This window comes from Phacochoerus africanus, chromosome 10, assembly GCF_016906955.1.
Source record: "Phacochoerus africanus isolate WHEZ1 chromosome 10, ROS_Pafr_v1, whole genome shotgun sequence".
In the NCBI taxonomy this organism is placed as follows: domain Eukaryota; kingdom Metazoa; phylum Chordata; class Mammalia; order Artiodactyla; family Suidae; genus Phacochoerus; species Phacochoerus africanus.
In genome coordinates this window covers 126,112,336-126,132,690 of record NC_062553.1, presented here as the reverse complement: position 1 = coordinate 126,132,690, position 20,355 = coordinate 126,112,336, and the positions used below count along the sequence as shown (strand labels likewise).

The 20,355-nt window shown below is 34.3% G+C and overlaps 1 protein-coding gene across 1 annotated transcript in view; it reads left to right on the top strand.

The window, feature by feature from the left end:
- Window positions 1-20,355, top strand: part of GRID2 (glutamate ionotropic receptor delta type subunit 2) — a 1,319,580-nt gene that overhangs the window by 1,027,609 nt on the left and 271,616 nt on the right. Inside the window, exon 11 of the mRNA XM_047798305.1 lies at window positions 8,470-8,782. Coding sequence (XP_047654261.1) covers window positions 8,470-8,782 — 313 coding nt within the window. The remainder of the gene's footprint in view (window positions 1-8,469; window positions 8,783-20,355) is intronic.

Below are 20,355 nucleotides of genomic sequence, written 5' to 3'. Positions count from 1 at the left end.
TTAGTAATCCATTTCAGTAAAAAGTGGAAAACTTAGTTCAATTTACACAATTACACAAAATGTTATCAAGGAATGAGCCCACAAGAAAGGACTAGGCCTAGAGTGTTTTATAGGTGAACTCAACCAGTCCTTTAGAGAACAGATAGTTTCAGCGCTATTTCAGACTCAAGAAGACTAAGATACACATCAACTAAATGCAAGACATGACCCCAGACTAAACTGATAGGACAGAACAATATTGGGGCCAACGACAAAGCTGTAATATGAACTGCAGATTAAAGTATGGTATTGCTGTTAAACTTCCTGAATTTAATAACAGTGCTTCGGTTCTGCCTACAGAGTATCATTGTTATTTTAAATAACATATATATATATATATATATTTGCATTCTGAAAGAAGATGAAGTTAGACCTGCATGAATAGAATAGAATAAATAGAAAAGTAAAATATTCTTAGAGCCAAAAACTCTGTTAAAATATGATTTCTGACTAAAGTAAATTATGTTATCTTTGAGTCCACTCAGAATCCCACTGTGATTTATAAATTTATGTGAATGACTTAAAATGCGCTCGAAGATATATTTACATAGTTTTAGCTTAAAAAATTCTGAAGGTGAAAAAAAGAGAAACAAGAAATTCTTTAACTATAGATATTGAAATAAAGGTAAACTAATTTAAATTGTATGAAATTAGACCAATAGAAAAGAATAGAAAACTCGGGTGGGGAGGTGTTTGAGAGAGAGGTAATGTATGAATTAAGCATATGTTGAGAGAGTAATTTCAAATAAGGAGAGAAATTATACATTCTCCAGGACAATACTGAAGTAGTAGACTAATTAGAGAGGGAAAGTAGTTAAGTTCACCTCACTTTGACTCTAGAGACAACCTGCCAAGATTGGAATCTTGGATCTTAGCTGGATGATCTTAGACAAGACAAGACAAGGCTTTATCTGTGTCTCAGTTTTCTTATCTATAAAATAAAAACAATAATAGTATTTACTTCAACATGTTTAGAAAGGTTAATTGAATTAAACATTGGAAAAGTATTTAGCTCATAGTAAGTGCTATGTAAATGTAAATAGTAGTGGCTGTAGTCATAGTAGTAACGAAATATCTTTGGTGCTTGTATTAATTGGAGTGTTAGTTGCCTTATGGTGTACTAAGCTATAATCCGATTAATACCATTCTTAATATTACTCGGCCATAAAAAAGAATGAAATTCTGCCATTTGCAGCAACATGGATGGACTTAGATGCTTAGTGAAGTAAATCAGACAGAGAAAAACAAATACTCTATGATAGCATTTCTATGTAGAATCTAAAAAGCAAAGTGAATATATATAGCAAAACAGAAGCAAACTCAGGCATAGAAAATAAACCAGTGATTACCAATGGGGAGAGGGAAGGACAAGATGAGATTTAGGATTAAAAGATACAAAGTACTATGTATAAAACAGGCAACAAGGGTGTATTACACATCACAGGGAATTATAGCCATTATTTTGTAATAACTTTTAATGGAGTATAATCTATAAAAAGAATCACTGTGCTGTATTCTTGCAACTAGTCTAATATTGTAAGTCAACTGTACTTGAACTAAAAAATTAATACCATTCTTTGAATGAGCTTGCACGTACTCTGCATAGAAGTTTAAATACGTAAAAGCATCGAGAGTTACAGCAGTAGTCATCTTATTAGAATTTCAATGTTTTATTTATAATTTTTTGTTCTTTAAAATTTTTCTAGAATTTTTAAGTATGATCCTAACTTCAGAATAAATGTTACTTTAACAGCAATTTCATTGGTTCTATCTGGAGATTTATTCATTTCCAGTGGTATCTTTAAAAAGTAGTGGATATTATGCTATGTGTTTATAGTTGAAACTGAAATATTAATCTGACAGTGACATATTAAAACATAGCCATGTTTCAAAGAAATGCATAAAATATTGGCATTGAGAAAATTAATAATTTGTGATTAATTTGACAATTCGATTATTTTTCTTTTCTCTAGTATTTATGCTTTTGATTTCTCCTATGGACACTAATAACTCTCATATTGCATTTACTTAGAAAGGACTGTTGAAACTTTTTAAAGTTTTTAGACTTAAAAAAGTCTTTAGCACAAAAATGTTTATCTTTCCATATTAGCGAAAAGAGAATGATCATAATATAAGGTCTCCTCAATCAATAATTTTTAGAATTAAAATTTCTAAGTTGGAAAGGCTCTTACATTATCAATTTCAGTTCATGCATCACACAGATGAGTAATCAAAAATGATCAATGTTTGGCTGTTTGGCCAAAGTCTGATTATATGTCAATAACTGAAGATGTAAGAGTTGAATACATTCTCCCTTTCTTCCCTCATACCTTTCCTTCCTTCCATCCTCCCTCCCTCCCTCCCCTTCCCTTCCTTTCTTCCTCTTTAGCATTTCTTCAGTGCTTACTTTCTACCAAGCAAGCCTGAAATTTTTACACTAAAACATTATTTCAAGACCAAAGAATATAAAACAATATTTAAGAAAACTGTCAAGAAAATTTAAGAATCTCTAAGTACATTCTTGTGAAGAACAGGAGAAAAAAAAATGTATGGTTTAAAGTTGACTAGACAGATAGATCTATTGCTTGTTAAATGTGTGCTGAAACTTTTCTATAACTGTTTTTCTTCAACTTTGTGCAAAAAAATCTTTAAGGAGAAGTGATAAAGGGAAAATACTATAAGGAATTGAAGCTCATGGTAGGCCTTTGCTTTTTTTTTCTTTTTAGGGCCATACTTACAGCATATGGAAGTTCCCCGGCTAGGGGTTGAATCTGAGCTGCGGCTGCTGGCGTACACCATAGCCACAGCAACACCAGATCCAAACCACATCTGTGACCTGCCCTCAGCTCAGGGCAACACCAGATGCTTAACCCACTGAGCGAGGCCAGGGATCAAACTTGTGTCCTCAGGGATACTAGTTGGGTTTGTTACTGCTTAGCCACAGTGGGAACTCCAGTAGGCACTTTTAATGAGTTCAAATTTCCAAGTCCAAACAAATGTTATCCTAGGGGAATAAATGCATTTCCTGAGGTGATATATGAGTTACTATAGATAGTACATACAAAACATGAAAAAGAGGGTTGTTATATAGATGGAGATTAGCATATTCAAAATTGGAAAAGAAAATTTATTCTGACAGAGCGATGAGTTTGATTTCATTCTCTGATAAAATTATGGAATAGATTATTAATCACATGTGTTTTAGGTGTTTAAAAAAGTAAACAGTTCATTTTCTTTTTTGATGGCATTAGCTATTCATAAGAATATGAATATCCGATTACTCATGTATTTTGAGTTCAGTAAGGCCTTTTGCAAAACGCTTTTAATATATAGAGAAACTTGGTTGGCTGACAGAATACTAAAGATTGTTGTAGGTGATTTAAAAACCATAGGTAGAGTGTTAACTAATGAGCTATTGTCAAAGGGGAATACTTTGAACTTGCCCATTTACTCTTAATCAATATTTTACCAGTCATGTGGATGAGGAATTAAAGGCCTGTGCAAATTTCGAAATGATGCAAAGCTAGCAGAAAAAGTTGATAGACTGGTTGATAGTAAAAATTCAAAATATTTCAGATAGATGTGATGGTCAGAAGAACCAAAGAGTGAAGTTGATGAAAAACAAATATAACATCCAATATTTTGCCTCAAAACCAAGTGCTTAGGTCTTGTGAGGACTTCCAGATTGATAATGTTTTATTTTTAAATATTTTGAAAAATATACCACATCCTGAGTTTATTATATGTCAGTGTTGTAAGTCACCTGGTAAAAATGACTCAGCCTCCAATTTCATTTTTTTAAAAAACTATATTCTCCATATCACTGAAGAAGCATTGATGGATTAGATTATATTCACAGAAGAATGACCTGTATTTTGAGAGATACGAAAATCGTATCTTGAGAAGAGTGATTGAAAGCAAATGTTTTTTAATTTTGAAATAACATTTCTGAGTAGGGAATAAGACAGTGTTCTTCAAGTATTTGAAAGATTGTCATAGGGCAGATCTACTTAGTTTTATAGTGTGATATATCAGTTACAAAACTTACATACTCAATAGGGGATACAGGGAAGCGTATATCAATTCATACTAACATCAGGGTTTTATATTAATTAGAATATTTCAAATGTAAATTGTTCATCCTGGCAATTGGACTTGATATTATTAAGTAAAATCTGTGGAGCATGCAACATGGCACTAGGTATATAGTAGGTATTAAATATATGTGTAACTATTAGCATTATCAACATAATGTCAGCATTATGGTTCAAGCATAAGTTAGATGATTATTTGTTATATATGATGATCTTTTTCAAGTTCAGGAAACACTGGAAGAGGACTGATTGAGTTGAATACCTCTAATATGATCTTGGACATGTAAAATGTAGGTGTTTTTGAGATGTCTAATGGAAATATCCGTTATGGAACTGCATAAATCAGTCTAGACTGCAGACCTCAGCTCTCTCTATAGAAATGTATGTACATTTGTAAATCATGTGTGTAGATGGGAGTCAGTGGAGGTAATGGATGTGAGTGGGAATACCTAGGCAGAGGCTTTTGGCTCACGTCCAGAGGATCGCCAATGCCATCCTGGAAAGGAACAGCGAGAGAGACTGATAGCATGACATGAAATCCAAGGAAAAGAATGTGTATGGTGGAGAGAACTATCATCACTGTCAGATATTTCAAGAAGCTGAAACAGATGAGCACTAAATTACACCCATCTTGATTCACTAGTGTGAATCAATAAGAAGTATTGTGTCCATTGCGTAGTAGATTATTCAATAATACGGATACAAAAGAGTCTTCCCAGAGAGACTGGGAAGTGTGGAAATAGAGACAAATCTTTAGGGAAAACTGACCATGAAAAGGTTAGCAATGAGATCCTGCTGCGTAGCACTGGGAACTATGTCTAGTCACTTGTGATGGAGCATGATAATGTGCGAAAATAGAATGTGTACATGTATGTGTAACTGGGTCCCCACCAGGCTGTACAGTAGAAAAAAAAAATCGTATTGGGAAATAACTATTTAAAAAATAATAAATAAATAAATAAATAAATAAATAAAATAAACAGAGAAAGGGTAGTTATGGCTAGTCAGAGGTCATAGTAGAAGGAAAGGCTTTTCTCTTTTTTTTTATTTTAATGAGAAAAAGGTAAAGAATCTTTTCTTAGGGTATCTTCAGTTGATAGGATGATGTTGAATACTTAAGAGAAGGAGTTTAAGGACCTGAAATGGAGGGAAGTAGTTGAGAAGTTTACTGATGGCGGGTTGGCATTAGATTGGGAGGACAGCTGCTCTATTGCAAATAGAAGTTAAATAGGCGGAATGTGGGATACAGGTTGAGATGTAGAAATAAGTATGAATTTTAACTTATTTCTGTGTTTTCTATAAAAATAGCAATGGATATTTCTGTGTTCTCTACAAAAATAGCAATGGATATCATCTGAGAAATAAGGGGAGTGAGAAAATGAAATGTTTTATGAAGCTAAACATATGAAAAGTGAGTTGACATACGTATACACACATACAGAGACATACATAGAAAGAGTGAGGCAGGCGGGAAGGCACTTCCTTAGGAAGGTGTATACAAATCTCAGAGACAGGAAAATATGTGTGTGTGGGTATGTGTTGCGTGTATGTGTAAATGCATTTATGCAGTTTGAAAAAGCCCATTAAGTGATTCTAATATGTTCACAGGGAGACAGGGAATTTCTTCTTGGGAACAGAATAGCCAAGTGTGGAAAGTAGACCAGAAGTTAGGAAGTTCTCCATAGAACTAAGACAAGCCATTATTATATTTAATAAATATTTTATGTAGCACAGGGAACTCTACCCAATATTCTGTGATAATCTATATGGAAAAAGAATTTGTAAAAGAATGGATGTATGTATATGTATAACAATCAATTTGTTCTACAACAGAAATTGTCACAACATTGTAAATCAATTATACTTCAATAAAACTTTAAAAAATTAAAAAATAAATATTTTATCACATATGAAATAATAAGTTCCTTTTCTCCAAAATAAAATAATACAAATACAATATTCTCTAGATATTTTCATTACATTATAGAAATTCACTGATACATACAATAAATATTATTAAAATTGGTATAGTGACTATTCCAATTCATGATCATTTAAATGTAAGACATTTAATTATTTATTAGAAAAATATTTATGAACATTTACAAATATTCAGTCAACATGTCAGCAAATTCCTCCTTAGGTGGAATTTTCTGACTTTAGTTGAGTCATAAAATGCTTTGGGTCACTACTACATCAATTTATAAGTTACTGATCCACTGTACTTTAATATCCTGAAAAAGGAAATGCACTTTCTGAGAGCCTAATTGAATTTTGAGGAGTTATTATTCACCATTAACATTGAGATAAATGAGTCAGCTAACAATAGTCATACTAATCATAGTTATATTCATTTCACAAATAAATAAATTAAAGCTCAAAATAGATAGGACTAGAGAGCTAAAGATACAGGTTGAATTTTCATTCTGAAAAGATCCACTAGCAACTAAGCTATATAAAGTAAATATATGAACATGAAAGTAATAATTATTTCTCTGAATATTCATTTCCATATAGTGTTGCTAAGCTTAATACCTCTGAGTTGATAATCCTAAACTCATAGGCCTTATGCTAATATAGCCTTGTTGCAATGTAAATAGTACAATTAAGAAAAGCAAAATTTCAGACTCTTTTAAGGTAAAAATTGCCCTAAAATCAGGTATCCTAATTGCCTACAATATGAGTCATTTGGAAAAAGAGTGATTTCTCACAATATGGTAAAGTGGTTATGAGCACAGGCTTTGGAGTCAGAAAAAACATTGCTTTAATATCTGGCTTCTAAACTTCTTAACTGTGAGAACTAAATCAATTACTTAAACTCTCGAAGTTTTAGCTTCTTTATCTATGAAATGTAGTGGGAAACAAATAATTCATAGCTCATTCTAAGGATTAAGTGAGAAAAGTTATTTAAAAACACTAAGCCTAGCAACAAATATGTATGGATGGGTTCTCACACACACACACACACACACACACACACACACACACACTGCTCAACTGTAGCTAGACTTTTTGAGGCCATTATTACTTCCAAGACTAGATACCTGAATTGGTTTAGCATTCCACCAGGCATGTTACCTTTCATATCTTTTTTTCTTCCAAAAGCAATAAAACCAGTTTTTATATTCTTTCATAGGACTATTTAGAAAGAGAAAATAATAATGAAAATGTTCAACAATTTATTATTGTTTCTGTTTGTCTGGAAGGAGCTTCCTACAGCTTTAGTCACAGCCTCAAATCATTATTTCAAACAAGATGCATCTTTCAAATTTTAATATGTTTTCAGGAGTTCCCATCGTGGCTCAGTGGAAACAAATCCATCTAGTATCCATGAGGACATGGGTTTGATCCCTGACCTTGCTCAGTGGGTTAAGGATCCGGCGTTGCTGTGAGCTGTGGTGTAGGTTGCAGATGTGGCTCGAATCCCCTGTTGCCATGGCCTTGGTGTAGACAGGCAGCTATAGCTCCAATTAGACCCCTAGCCTGGGAACTTCCATATGCTGCAGGTGCGGCCTTAAAAAGACATAAATAAATAAGTTTTCACATAGAATTTAAATGCCAAGTAATTTTCTCTGTTCTCACTGAAGTTCTGCTCTGTGCTTTATATATGTAAAATAGCATTTGCAGGGTTTTTGATTGCTAACACTGAGGATCTAAGGAGACACACACTGAGAATAATGGTTATTACTCCAAGAAGAATTACCTGTTTCCCTAATCTTTAATTGTTCATTAAAATGTTTCTGAGATTTAAAAAATAAAAGTATGATAGATACACCCAGCATATGATGTAACTTAGGGCTATGAAAGTTCTAATAAACTCTTAATATATTTAGAGCCCAATAACATAAATTTTGATGCAGAGAAATCTAAATGAAGGATGAAATGCCATGTTGAATTTTTAAAATAACTAACCCAATAATTTATAAGTTAAGAACATATTGAATATCTTGAGAACCTTTTCTCAAAAGTAATTCCTTAAAATAAATTTTACCTTTGCACTGTGTTAGTGATGGTTTGATAAAATGACCCAAGGAAAGAAGACAATTTCCTTCAGATAGTGTCCACGTCTGAAATATTCTTCACTGATTTCACATGCACTGATAATATGAACAAGGTAATTTGTCTAACTCTGGTGGGCCAAGTTTTGCAGTAGGAAATGCAAAATTCACAAGTAGCTCTCTTTTCTAAGAAGTCTCTGCAGTGTTTTTCAGTGTGTGTAAAAAGGCTTAAGATGTTGCCTGAGATATCATTTTGTTTCCTCAAGGCAAGGTAAAGTGCCACAAATCAGGTTGTTTTCCAGAATGTTAATGTATTTCTTTCTCTTTCAATTTCTCAGAGAGCCGACATAGGGATTTCTGCTTTAACCATTACCCCAGACCGTGAGAATGTGGTGGACTTTACAACACGTTACATGGACTACTCAGTGGGGGTCCTACTTCGAAGGGCTGAGAAGACAGTGGATATGTTTGCCTGTCTTGCACCATTTGATCTCTCTCTATGGGCTTGCATTGCTGGCACAGTCCTTCTCGTGGGTCTTCTGGTCTACCTCCTGAATTGGCTTAATCCTCCACGCTTACAAATGGGATCAATGACGTCTACTACTCTCTACAACTCCATGTGGTTTGTGTATGGATCCTTTGTACAGCAAGGTAAGGAGAAAAATGTGTTTAAGCATAAAAATGACATGCAGTGCTTTATATGCTGAGAATTTAGTTTAAAAAGTTTCTGTATTTTGCCATCACTCAGTGTTCTAAAAGGTCTTCATAGCAATCTCAGACAAGAATATTCCTAGTCTTTCCTGATGGATCTCAAACAGCAGATTTCCAGCAAAAAAAAAAAAAAAAAAGGTTCAGTTTCTTTTGATGTTAAGTTCAATTTCACCAACAAAGCCAAAAATGAATGTCAGAGGTAAGGTTCACAAGAAATTCAAGATGAGGTTTTTCCTTCCTAAGCTCTAACATTCTGAGAAATAGCCTTACTGGAATGAAAATACTTACAACCAAAGCAGATTCTGTTTAATTATTTACAGATGTAGGAGATGTTGAAAAGTGCTTTTTGTTGAGAGACATTATTTCACATGTTAGAAATATTCATTGGCAGTAAAAAGACTTTAAGATTCTAATAAGAAATTTTATCTTTCACTTTAATATATAGTCTTTACCAATGACTTAACTTACAATTTCATTATATTCTAAAGACTGTCACTCTTGTTCAATATTCTATCTGCCTTACTCTCTCTTTAAACTTGTCTAGTTAATTCTTTGAATCTCACTGTTTCAGAATAGAATAATACTTATTGAACCCCTTATTGGAGGCTGCTGCCACCACAGAAAATGAAATAAATCATATGTAAGAGATTTATAGTTTCTTAAAACTTACCACATGTATTGAGCAGGTGAAATATGCATGTCACAATGGAAACACATGATGATTTTGCCTTAACATTTATACTCTGTGACATCATACTTTTTGTTCACACTTGATATTGGATCTTCCATTAAATTTCATTCTTTCTGGTCTCATTTGACTAATCATAAGGTTTGTCTAGACTTTTCATCTCTACTTTCTCATTTAAAACATACCCCTTAAGCCTCCATAATAATGCTTTTTTCCCCCTATACCTTTCTGCATCAAGGGCTCTGACAAAAGTTATATTTTACCACAGATATTTTTTGGTCCATTCATTAACCACTGATCTAGTAAGTATTTAATCTACACTATTTATTTAAGGTCTTTTCTGGGCACTGATTATACAATTTATACTATAGAAATATTCTGATTATAGTGTGGAGAAAATTGAAAAAGAACAATATGGTAAAGGAGACATATTATGAGAGTATTATAATAACGAAGTAGAGGTTTACTGTGGCTCACACAAAGGTAAGATGGCACTGGGAATCAAGAGGAGGGTATTTATTGATGAATTAAAATCAATAGAACTTAATAAATTATTTAGTAGTCGGGAATTCGTACTAAAGAAGGAGAAGGAGGTTTTATACCAGGTCTCTGGATTGGGAAATTATGTGTATTGGATGTTGACATCATTTTCTGAATTAAAAAAAAAAAGAGGAGCCAATATGATGCAGAAGTGATGTATTCATTTTGGTATATTAGAGTTTGAGGTATCTGTGAAATATCCAAGGGTATATTTCTGATGCTTGCTAGTGGTTTGATACACCTATCAGAAGCAGAGAAGAAACATCTTGGCTAAACATGTAAATATTTAGGAAATATTGGCATGTAGGAAGTAATTAAAGCCATAGGAGTGAATAAGATCATACAGAGTAGTTACTCTCAACTGAATATTCCTGATCGAGGACCACAAATGGCCTAGGAGAGAGCCTTAAGGAAAGGAATGGGTAGAGGAGATTTCAGTGGTATCTTTGCCCCATGATATCTAAAGTCTCGGCTAGACAACTCAAAATCAAGAGGCTGAACTCATCTGAAGACTTCTTCATTTCACTCATGTTAATGGTTAATGCTGGTTGAGAGATGGTGGCCTCAGTTTTCCTCTGTGGTGTTTTTCCATAAGATAGTTTGGCTTTCCAATAATATGATGCTTGATTTCTCCATAGAGAGCATCCCCAAAATAGAGAAAAGAGTCAATGAAACAGAAGAGTTTTGTAGTCCAGGTTGGAGATGTCAAATTTATACCATGGTGTGAGCTTCTCTTGCAAGCAGCACCCTGGATGTGCCACCTCATGGCTTTGTTATGAGAATTAAAATGGTTTAAAAAGTGAAGTTCTTAGATACAATAACTTGTATGTGTCACGTAAGTGTTTACTAAATAAATGAAAACCAAAAATAAATTCGATTGCAGATAGGCACATGAAAAATGATAACAAGGCAAATTATTTTAGATAATTGGCAAGATGGTGGTTGAAATACTATTCTAAGATACATGGAGAAATAAAAAAAAAATGGAAGGATCAGTAGTGAGAATATAGCAGAGAGTACTATATTAGTCACTTATGATGGAGCATGATAATGTGAGAAAAAGGAATGTATACATGTGTGTGTGACTGGGTCACCTTGCTGTACAGTAGAAAATTGACAGAACACTAAACCAGCTATAATGGAAAAATAAAAATCATTATTTAAAAAAAAGAGAAAGTAATAGGAGCTCCCGCCATGGCTCAGCGGTAACAAACTCTACTAGTATCCATGAGGACATGAGTTTGATCCCTGGCTTCACTCGGTAGGTTCAAGATCCAGCATTGCCATGAGCTATGATGTAGGTCACAGATGTGACTCAGGTCCCACAGTACTATGGCTCTGGTGTAGGCCAGCAGCTACAGCTCCTCTTGGACCCCTACCCTGGGAACTTCCCTATGCCAAAGGTGTAGCCCTAAAAAAAATAAAAAAGCAAAACAAAACAGAAGGAAGTAATAGAGTAGTGGGTAGTGGTAGAGAGGGCGTTCTTTTTTTTTTTTAATTATTTATTATTATTTTTTTCCCACTGTACAGCAAGGGGGTCAGGTTATCCTTACATGTATACATTACAGTTACATTTTCCCCCCAGCCTTTCTTCTGTTGCAACATGAGTATCTAGACAAAGTTCTCAATGCTATTCAGCAGGATCTCCTTGTAAATCTATTCTAAGTTGTGTCTGATAAGCCCAAGCTCCCGATCCCTCCCACTCCCTCCCCCTCCCATCAGGCAGCCACAAGTCTCTTCTCCAAGTCCATGATTTTCTTTTCTGAGGAGATGTTCCTTTGTGCTGGATATTAGATTCCAGTTATAAGTGATATCATATGGTATTTGTCTTTGTCTTTCTGGCTCATTTCACTCAGTATGAGGTTCTCTAGCTCCATCCATGTTGCTGCAAATGGCATTATGTCATTCTTTTTTATGGCTGAGTAGTATTCCATTGTGTATATATACCACTTCTTCCAAATCCAATCCTCTGTCGATGGACATTTGGGTTGTTCCCATGTCCTGGCTATTGTGAATAGTGCTGCAATGAACATGCGGGTGCACGTGTCTCTTTTAAGTAGTTTTGTCCGGATAGATGCCCAAGAGTGGGATTGTGGGGTCATATGGAAGTTCTATGTATAGATTTCTAAGGTATCTCCAAACTGTTCTCCATAGTGGCTGTACCAGTTTACATTCCCACCAACAGTGTAGGAGGGTTCCCTTTTCTCCACACCCCCTCCAGCACTTGTTATTTGTGGATTTATTAATGAGGGCCATTCTGACTGGTGTGAGGTGATATCTCATGGTAGTTTTGATTTGCATTTCTCTTATAACCAGCGATGTTGAGCATTTTTTCATGTGTTTGTTGGCCATCTGTATATCTTCTTTGGAGAAATGTCTATTCAGGTCTTTTGCCCATTTTTCCATTGATTGATTGGCTTTTTTGCTGTTGAGTTGTATAAGTTGTTATATATTCTAGAGATTAAGCCCTTGTTGGTTGCATCATTTGAAACTATTTTCTCCCATTCTGGAAGTTGTCTTTTTGGTTTCTTTTGGGTTTCCTTTGCTGTGCAAAAGCTTTTCAGTTTGATGAGGTCCCATGGGTTTATTTTTGCTCTAATTTCGATTGCTTTGGGAGACTGACCTGAGAAAATATTCCTGATGTTGATGTCAGAGAGTGTTTTGCCTATGTTTTCTTCTAGGAGTTTGATGGTGTCCTGTCGTATATTTAAGTTTTTCAGCCATTTGGAGTTTATTTTTGTGCACGGTGTGAGGGTGTGTTCTAGTTTCATTGCTTTGCATGCAGCTGTCCAGGTTTCCCAGCAATGCTTGCTGAATAGACTTTCTTTTTCCCACTTGATGTTCTTGCCTCCCTTGTCAAAGATTAATTGACCATAGGTGTCAGGGTTTATTTCCGGGTTCTCTATTCTGTTCCATTGGTCTCTCTGTCTGTTTTGATACCAGTACCACACTGAGAGGGCGTTCTTAATGAGGCCAAAGAACAACAGTGGAAACAGCAGTGTGAGTTTAAAATTTGTGCTTACAAATGAGACCCTTGAGCCTAAAGTTTTTGGAAGGGAACAGTGGAGAGAGGACAAATTATAGGTAAGTAGATGTGGATTCCTGAACAGCTGGTAAGGAACTTCACAGCTGATCAACTGAGAGCCCAGAGGATTAGATGAACCATCTAGAATGATGGTTGATTTGGATTGGAGAGGAAGAGAATAAGCCATGTGCCAAAATTATCAATAAATGAGGAGAGATGACCAGGATATTGATAGATATGAGCATTGACTGGAATTAGAAGATAGTATAGCTAGCTGTAATTAACCTCTATTTTTATCTTTCTTCTTCCCATTTTATCCCATTTTTCTGTGTGTGCTTTCAAAACTACCAATATTCAGATGACTCCCAAATCTCTATCCCTCATCCTTGAATTTTAGCTTTGCATATCCAACTGCTCACCAGACTACTCTCTGGATGAACCGGAGGTACCACAAATGCCAGCATGCCAATAATTGAATTTACTTTATACATCTCATATTCTCTATTCTAGCTGAAGCATTACCAACCACTCAGGCAAACAGGTTAGAAACTTGGAAAACAGTTTCGATGTCCTTTTCTTCTATCCTTATATACAACCATAATCAAGTCCTGTGAATTTTACCTCCTAATCATTTCTAGGCATGCTCTTCTTACCTAGATCGTCACCTAGATTTAGGCCTTCCTCATTTCTCATCTGAACCACAAGAATCTCATAGCAGGGATTTCTTTTTCAGTTGTGTCTCTTGTAAATATAAGCTCCACATACTTGCATTTACACCCCAGTTATTACTATCATGGAGAGCTAACCACATAATTCATATTCTTCAACTATTTCCTTGGCTCCCCAGTGCCCACAGTTTAAAAGTTATTTAGAATGTGAACAGTATTCCACCATCTGGCTCCTGTCCAGTGCTTGATTCTCATCTCCTGTAACTCATGCCTCACATTTAATTGTCCAGTTACTCCAAATAGTTTTTGTTCCCTAAACACAAGACAAAACTGTGTCATGCCTCTGCCTTTGCTTCAACTCTTTTCAATTCCTGAAATGCCTTTATTACCACCTGTGTAATCTCTACTCCCCCTCTCTGCTTTCGTATGACAAATTCTTATACATCTTCTAATTCTTGCTTTGATCTCCCGTCTTTCAGGAAATCCTTGCTAGGATTAGGGACCATCTTCTATGGTCCATAAGATATGTTTATCATAGTATTTATCAACTATAATGTAATTACCTTTTTTTTTTATTTGTCCCTACCTAAGTCCTTTGAACACAAGATAACATCCTATTTATCTTTGTCTAGGGTCAGTCTCTTGTATATATTGGGCGTTTAACAAATGCATGCTGATAACTAAATAAATAAATGCTATATATTTAACTAAATCAAGCATTGAGTTAATAACAATAATGTATTTATTAGATTATAATCTGTTTCCCAATGACCTTAAACTCACTTAAACAAAATAGGAAGTTATTGGAAACATCTCCACTGGTGAATTTTTTTAGGTAGCTAAAATGAAATACATAAAGTTTCCCATTGGTTGAAGGCTTGTTTTTGAGAATTTGACAAGCTTACACATTGGCTTTCTAAATTCTGTCTCCAGGTGGCCAAATCTCAGCAAGTTTTGGAGAACACCCAAAAGAAAAAGATAAATAAAATTATCCATATGGTTAGCATGCTTTTGTAGTTCAGTAAACAAGCTACGGATATCAAAAGTTATAAATATGTTAAGCACTTTTCTATCTCAGCTGCTCCCTTAAATAAATTGTACAGCTTGTAGGTTGATTGTACATTTATACAAATTCACAATGATGAATCATGCTGAAATGCATATAATTAACTACCTCATCTTGAAATGCTGCTATTCTTCCCCTTGCTAACAATGAAAAGGTGAATTCATTAAAAGATATTGAGAGCATCTTTATGCTTTGATTAAAAATAAATCAAGAAAAGGCTCACCAACCTTATGAAAAAAAGAATCAATTAGTGACGGTGTCCATGCATAGGCAATGAAGTTGAAATTAGTGGTAATTTGCAATAAAAATATAGTCTTTTAAGCAGAAGTACAGCAACTATTTCAAAATTATAGTCTTTATTGAGCCACTATACCAGATTGAGGAATAAAGAGGCATTTCATGTATTATCAGATAGACATTTGAAAAAAAGAGCTCAGGGACAGCTGAAAACAGAAAAATGTTAAATATATGTGAGTTGTTTACTAATCCTGATTTTTAAAAAAATTCTGTAATTTCAAAGCATGCCAGAAAAACAGCTCAGGGAATCCAACTGTGCAAAAGCAGTATGGTCCATTATAGAGATAAACTTAGTACATCTGTTTGGCTAGAACATTAGAGCTTGTGAATTACGCAGTTTAATGCATGAATGAGAGACCAATTTGATGCAAGTTTTGTTGCCATTTTATATCCTCCCTTATCTCCATGCCTACATATATCTCTCTGGAATCAACATACTTTAAAAAATTGGGGCTTGATTTTTGAAGATCCCTTTATTGTCTCTTAATTTCATATGAGTCATGAAGGGCCACTGTGATTTGTTCACACGTGTGATTGTATGTAATCTGTTTGCTGTTTACTTGCACAGGGAAATTTCAGAGTTTTCCTCAGATGGTTTTTGTCTATTCTATGAATTATAAATATTTATAGTCATGTTAAATGTTTGAGGCTATCACATAGGCTTATTTACCAGCGAGCATTACGTGCCAGGAACACGGAGAGCAAAAGAGAAAAAAGGAATTAACAATATTAACTGGCTTAATAAATATTCCTTGGATAGACTATTTGCCACATGCAACCTAGATATTTTGAATATGATCATAAATAAGATACAGTTCTTGCAGGAATGTTCAACACCATGTTACTGGACCATAGCCAAATGGAAACCAAATAAAGAACTTTTGATGAGAGGAGCGGACAGAATTATTGAACGGATTAAAGGAGGAAAATTCCTTTGATAACTTTCTTAGGGGTCAAATAGTCCCAGAGAGGCTAGTGATGAATAGAAAGAGGGCCTTTAAGAAATGGTAGAAGATAACTTGATGGCCGCTGCACAAGAGTTAATATGAGAGGCAACCCACTGGCTTTGAGATCCCAGGACAATTTTGAAGGAAAATGAAGAGCTGTTCCCACTACCAGATTGATTACACTATTCCAGAGAATCACGACTTTCTTTTTTCCCCACAAAAAGAAGGGTCAGACATTCTTCTCTATCAAATTAGACAACAGAAGAGACTGCTGATGAGAAAGTGTCTCTGTAAAACTTTAAAAAGAAGAATAACTCAAAAAGACATCCATTTTAATAGTACAAATATCAAATACATGAAATTTGCCCGTGTCCTAGTCACAAGACCCCAAAGGATTCAAGCCTTGAAATGCAATAGCTAAAGCCATTTCTTTGTAACGTTATCTGATATTTCACATTCAATTTGAATATAACAAAAATGATATTGGCCAGCTCTGCTGTTTACTGACCCTAATGAACACAGAGAAAATGAGAGTAATTCCCAGTGACAGGTTAACTGGGCTGTGGAGACAAGTGTTTTTCTATATTCTGTTCTTGCAGATATGAACTCGAAAAGGCTCTCTGTAATTTTTATTTAGGTTCAAACGACATCTCTGTTGTTGCTAATTATGATTGACAGTCCTTAGCAAACAGAGCGCCGAGCACTCTGGGTGCTGTCACATCTACTTGCGAATTTGCCCATGTTGATTTAAAACCTGACAAGGTGCTCATTTTCTTTCTTTTTATCACCAGAATTCTCCAACAATAAAGAAAAAGTTGAACTTCCCTACTTTCAGAGACTATTTAAATTCTGTCATTACAAGTGTTGGGAGTGAGTAATTTGTGTGACCAGAAAACAATGTGGTGATGCTAAGATATAAAGCTATTGTTTACATTCCCAATGAACTGTAATGATTTCCCCAGTAATTATTCCATGAACCATATGCATACAATAGCTCCTGGGTTTCATTTATTTTAATATCAATTCGTCATGATTACAGCCAGAAAATCTTTTCTGATGCTAAACTAGGCTTTTGAAGAGTTAAAAGTAATTAAGGAACATGAGACACAATTCAGATTTCTGTTTATAAAATGCTTATAAAACAAGCACTGGTATAAAACAACATTTTCTCCACTACTTCAGACTACTTATAAGTACATACCATAATTAAAAGCATTATTTTAGTATTTAAGAAAACAAAGGGGTGGTTTCCAAGAGACATTTTTATAAAATGAAATGGTGATCTTAAGATTTTTCTGAGTTGGTTTTCCTTCTTTTCCAAAGTGCTATAAGAAAATATATTCTTAAAAATCTAAATTGAAATGGTAAAAAAGCAGGGGTCATAGATACTTTAAAATAGCATTGACATCTTAGTAGTTCTCGGGGTTCTCAGAGCACCGTATTAAATACCCCTCAGGTTGAGTAGTAAGATTAGGAACAGGGATGTACAGTGTGGGGAAGGAATATAGTCAACAATCATGTAACATTTTGTGTGGTGACAGATAGTAACTAGACTTATTATGGTGATCATTTTATCATGTAAATGTCAAATCGCTATGTTGTATACCAGGAGCTAACACAGTGCTGTAGGTCAATGATACTTCAAAAATAAACAACAAAAACCCAATCCAACAAACTCATGTAAAAAGAGATCAGATTGTGATTGCCAGAGATGAGGGGATGGAGGGAGATGGAATTGGATGAGAGTAGATAAAAGGTACAAACGTCTAGTTATAAATAAGTACTGGGGATATTACGTACAACATGATAAATATAATCAACACTGCTGAATGTTATATGAAAGTTAGGAGAGTAAATTCTAAGAGTTCCATCACAAGGAAAAAAAATGTTTTTAATTTTGTGTCTGTACAAAATGATGCGTATTCACTAAACCTATTGTGATATGCATGTTTTGATGTATATAAGTCAAATCATTATGCTGTACGCCTTAAACTTGTACAGTGCTGAATGTCAGTTATATCCAAATAAAACTGAAAGAAAAATAAATAAATAAATGAATACATACATACATGTGAGCGGGGGGTCTGGGGAGTATAGGAAGAGACATTACTGAAGATAAATTTATTCTTAAGGTGACTTCGAATTAATCAAAGTTAAAGCACTGGGATCAAAAGACCACACGTGGTAGTAGAGACCATTGGTTTAGAATATAAATTTGGAAATCCAATTTTTGTTTGACCTGAATCCATTTTCCCCTTCACCTGTGAATATGCAGTTAGAACTTTCATAATGCTGGTTGTATTTCTAAAAGTATGGAAAACTTCCCACAGATTTTAAAAAAGAAATCATGTTTTGAAAATTAAGACTCTTAGCGCTTATCCTCGCTCCAAGATGCATACTTCATAAGCCAACTATGATGCTGAATTTAGGATTCCTGCCTCCAGTTTACAGAACTGGTAGGTAATAAGGTCCTATGATACTTTTGTTCAATACCCTTCAATATGTCACAGGCTCTAGTTGAATTTTTCATAATTATAAGGCAGAGAAACTCCAATGTTTTATAAAAATGTAAATTCACATCAAGTATCTCATAATATATATCAGTGTTTATTGTTTGTAAATGACATTTCTTGATGGCAGTTGTTCTTTTTTGCATCAAGGTGTAACAAAAGACAAATGCATGATCCATACTTCCGCACTATAGACACAGGAAATTGCTCTTTGATTTTTGAGTGACCAAACTTTGTAGTCTCTTTATATATTTATAGTGATGTCTCCCAGACTCTAAATTAACATTCCATTTGGGACAGCTACACAGTTTATTCTGCCTCCTTCAGTTGTTTTCTAGCAGTTAATGATTGCATCCATTGTTTAAACTCTGCATTAGCATTTCCTAAAAGTACTTCTTCTACCTTTATTATTTAAAGTTCTTCATTCTCTAGAAAACATCTCCTTAGATATTAAGTAAGAATGATTTATCTAGTCACAGGAGTAAATAAGACAGCGCGGTCTCTGTCTTCATGGAGCTTTCAGTGTATATAGGAGACAAATTAGTAAACACGTAACTCCCTCATAAAACCATAATTAATAAACTGAGGAAAGCATGAGTCATTATGGGCATGGAGTTGATGGATATGCTGCCATTTGTACATTACATTTAGGTCATATGCATACTTAGGCGTGACCTATCAAAGAGAGGCATGCAGACTAGGAACTGTTTTGTTTTTGTCTTTTTTGTTTTTTTTTTTTTTTTTTTTTTTGCCTTGTGACAGTAGAAGAAATGAATTGGCCAGTTAACTCATTTGATCTTGGTTTCCTAATCTATAAAAGAAAGTGTCAGATTATTTTCACATTTTCTTTCAGCTATAAGATTCAATGAGTGTATAATATACCTATCAAATAAACAACCCATGTTTCATTGAGAGAGTTTTAAATCCTGTATCTATCCATTTACTAGCTATGTAATGTTGAACAAGCTTCTTAGTCTCTAGGTGCCTCAGTTCCCCAGATTATAATTACCTACTACATGAGGTGTTTGAAAAATTAAGAGTTTGTGGATATAAAACACTCACAACTGTGTATATGACATAAAATAAGCACTCAACATTGTAATTATTATTTTCTCACTGTTTTTGCCATCTACAGCAAGAGATGAAATCAGCCACATTGTTTAATGCTTTATATACTCATTACTACTTCACAGAAAATAAGCAGTATTTTAAAGAACCATATTGTAATTAGGCTTAAGGAAATGTATTAGGAAAGCCAGTCCAGCTACTGAAATGTCGGTAGTAAAAACCTTATACTAACAAATTCATAATAACTTTATGACATTCAACTAGATATGAAAAATTATAAGAACATTTTCCCTATGCAAGCATATCATTACCACGTGTACTTGTAATAAACCATGGCATAATATAGCCAAAGATGGGCTAAATTAATGAACTCGAATAGAACTCTAAGTTTTGATTCAGGATACTTCCAATTTATATTTTAAGTTTTAGGGGGATCAAAAGAAAACTGTATATGTGTATTTTGTTTGGGGAATTATATCTTGAGCTCCATGACTAAAATAGTGCATAATTAAACATAAACATCATACAGAAGACTAATTTTCCTGAAGTAAGCAATCTTCAAAAACTGCCATTGGTGGCAGTCTAGAACCATATGGACCCTTTCCAGATAAAAATGGCGATGATGATGATTTTAGTATACTCATAGTGCCAGTATTAAAAACTAGAATAGTGTATTATTTTAAAATATCAGTAACTATGTTAAA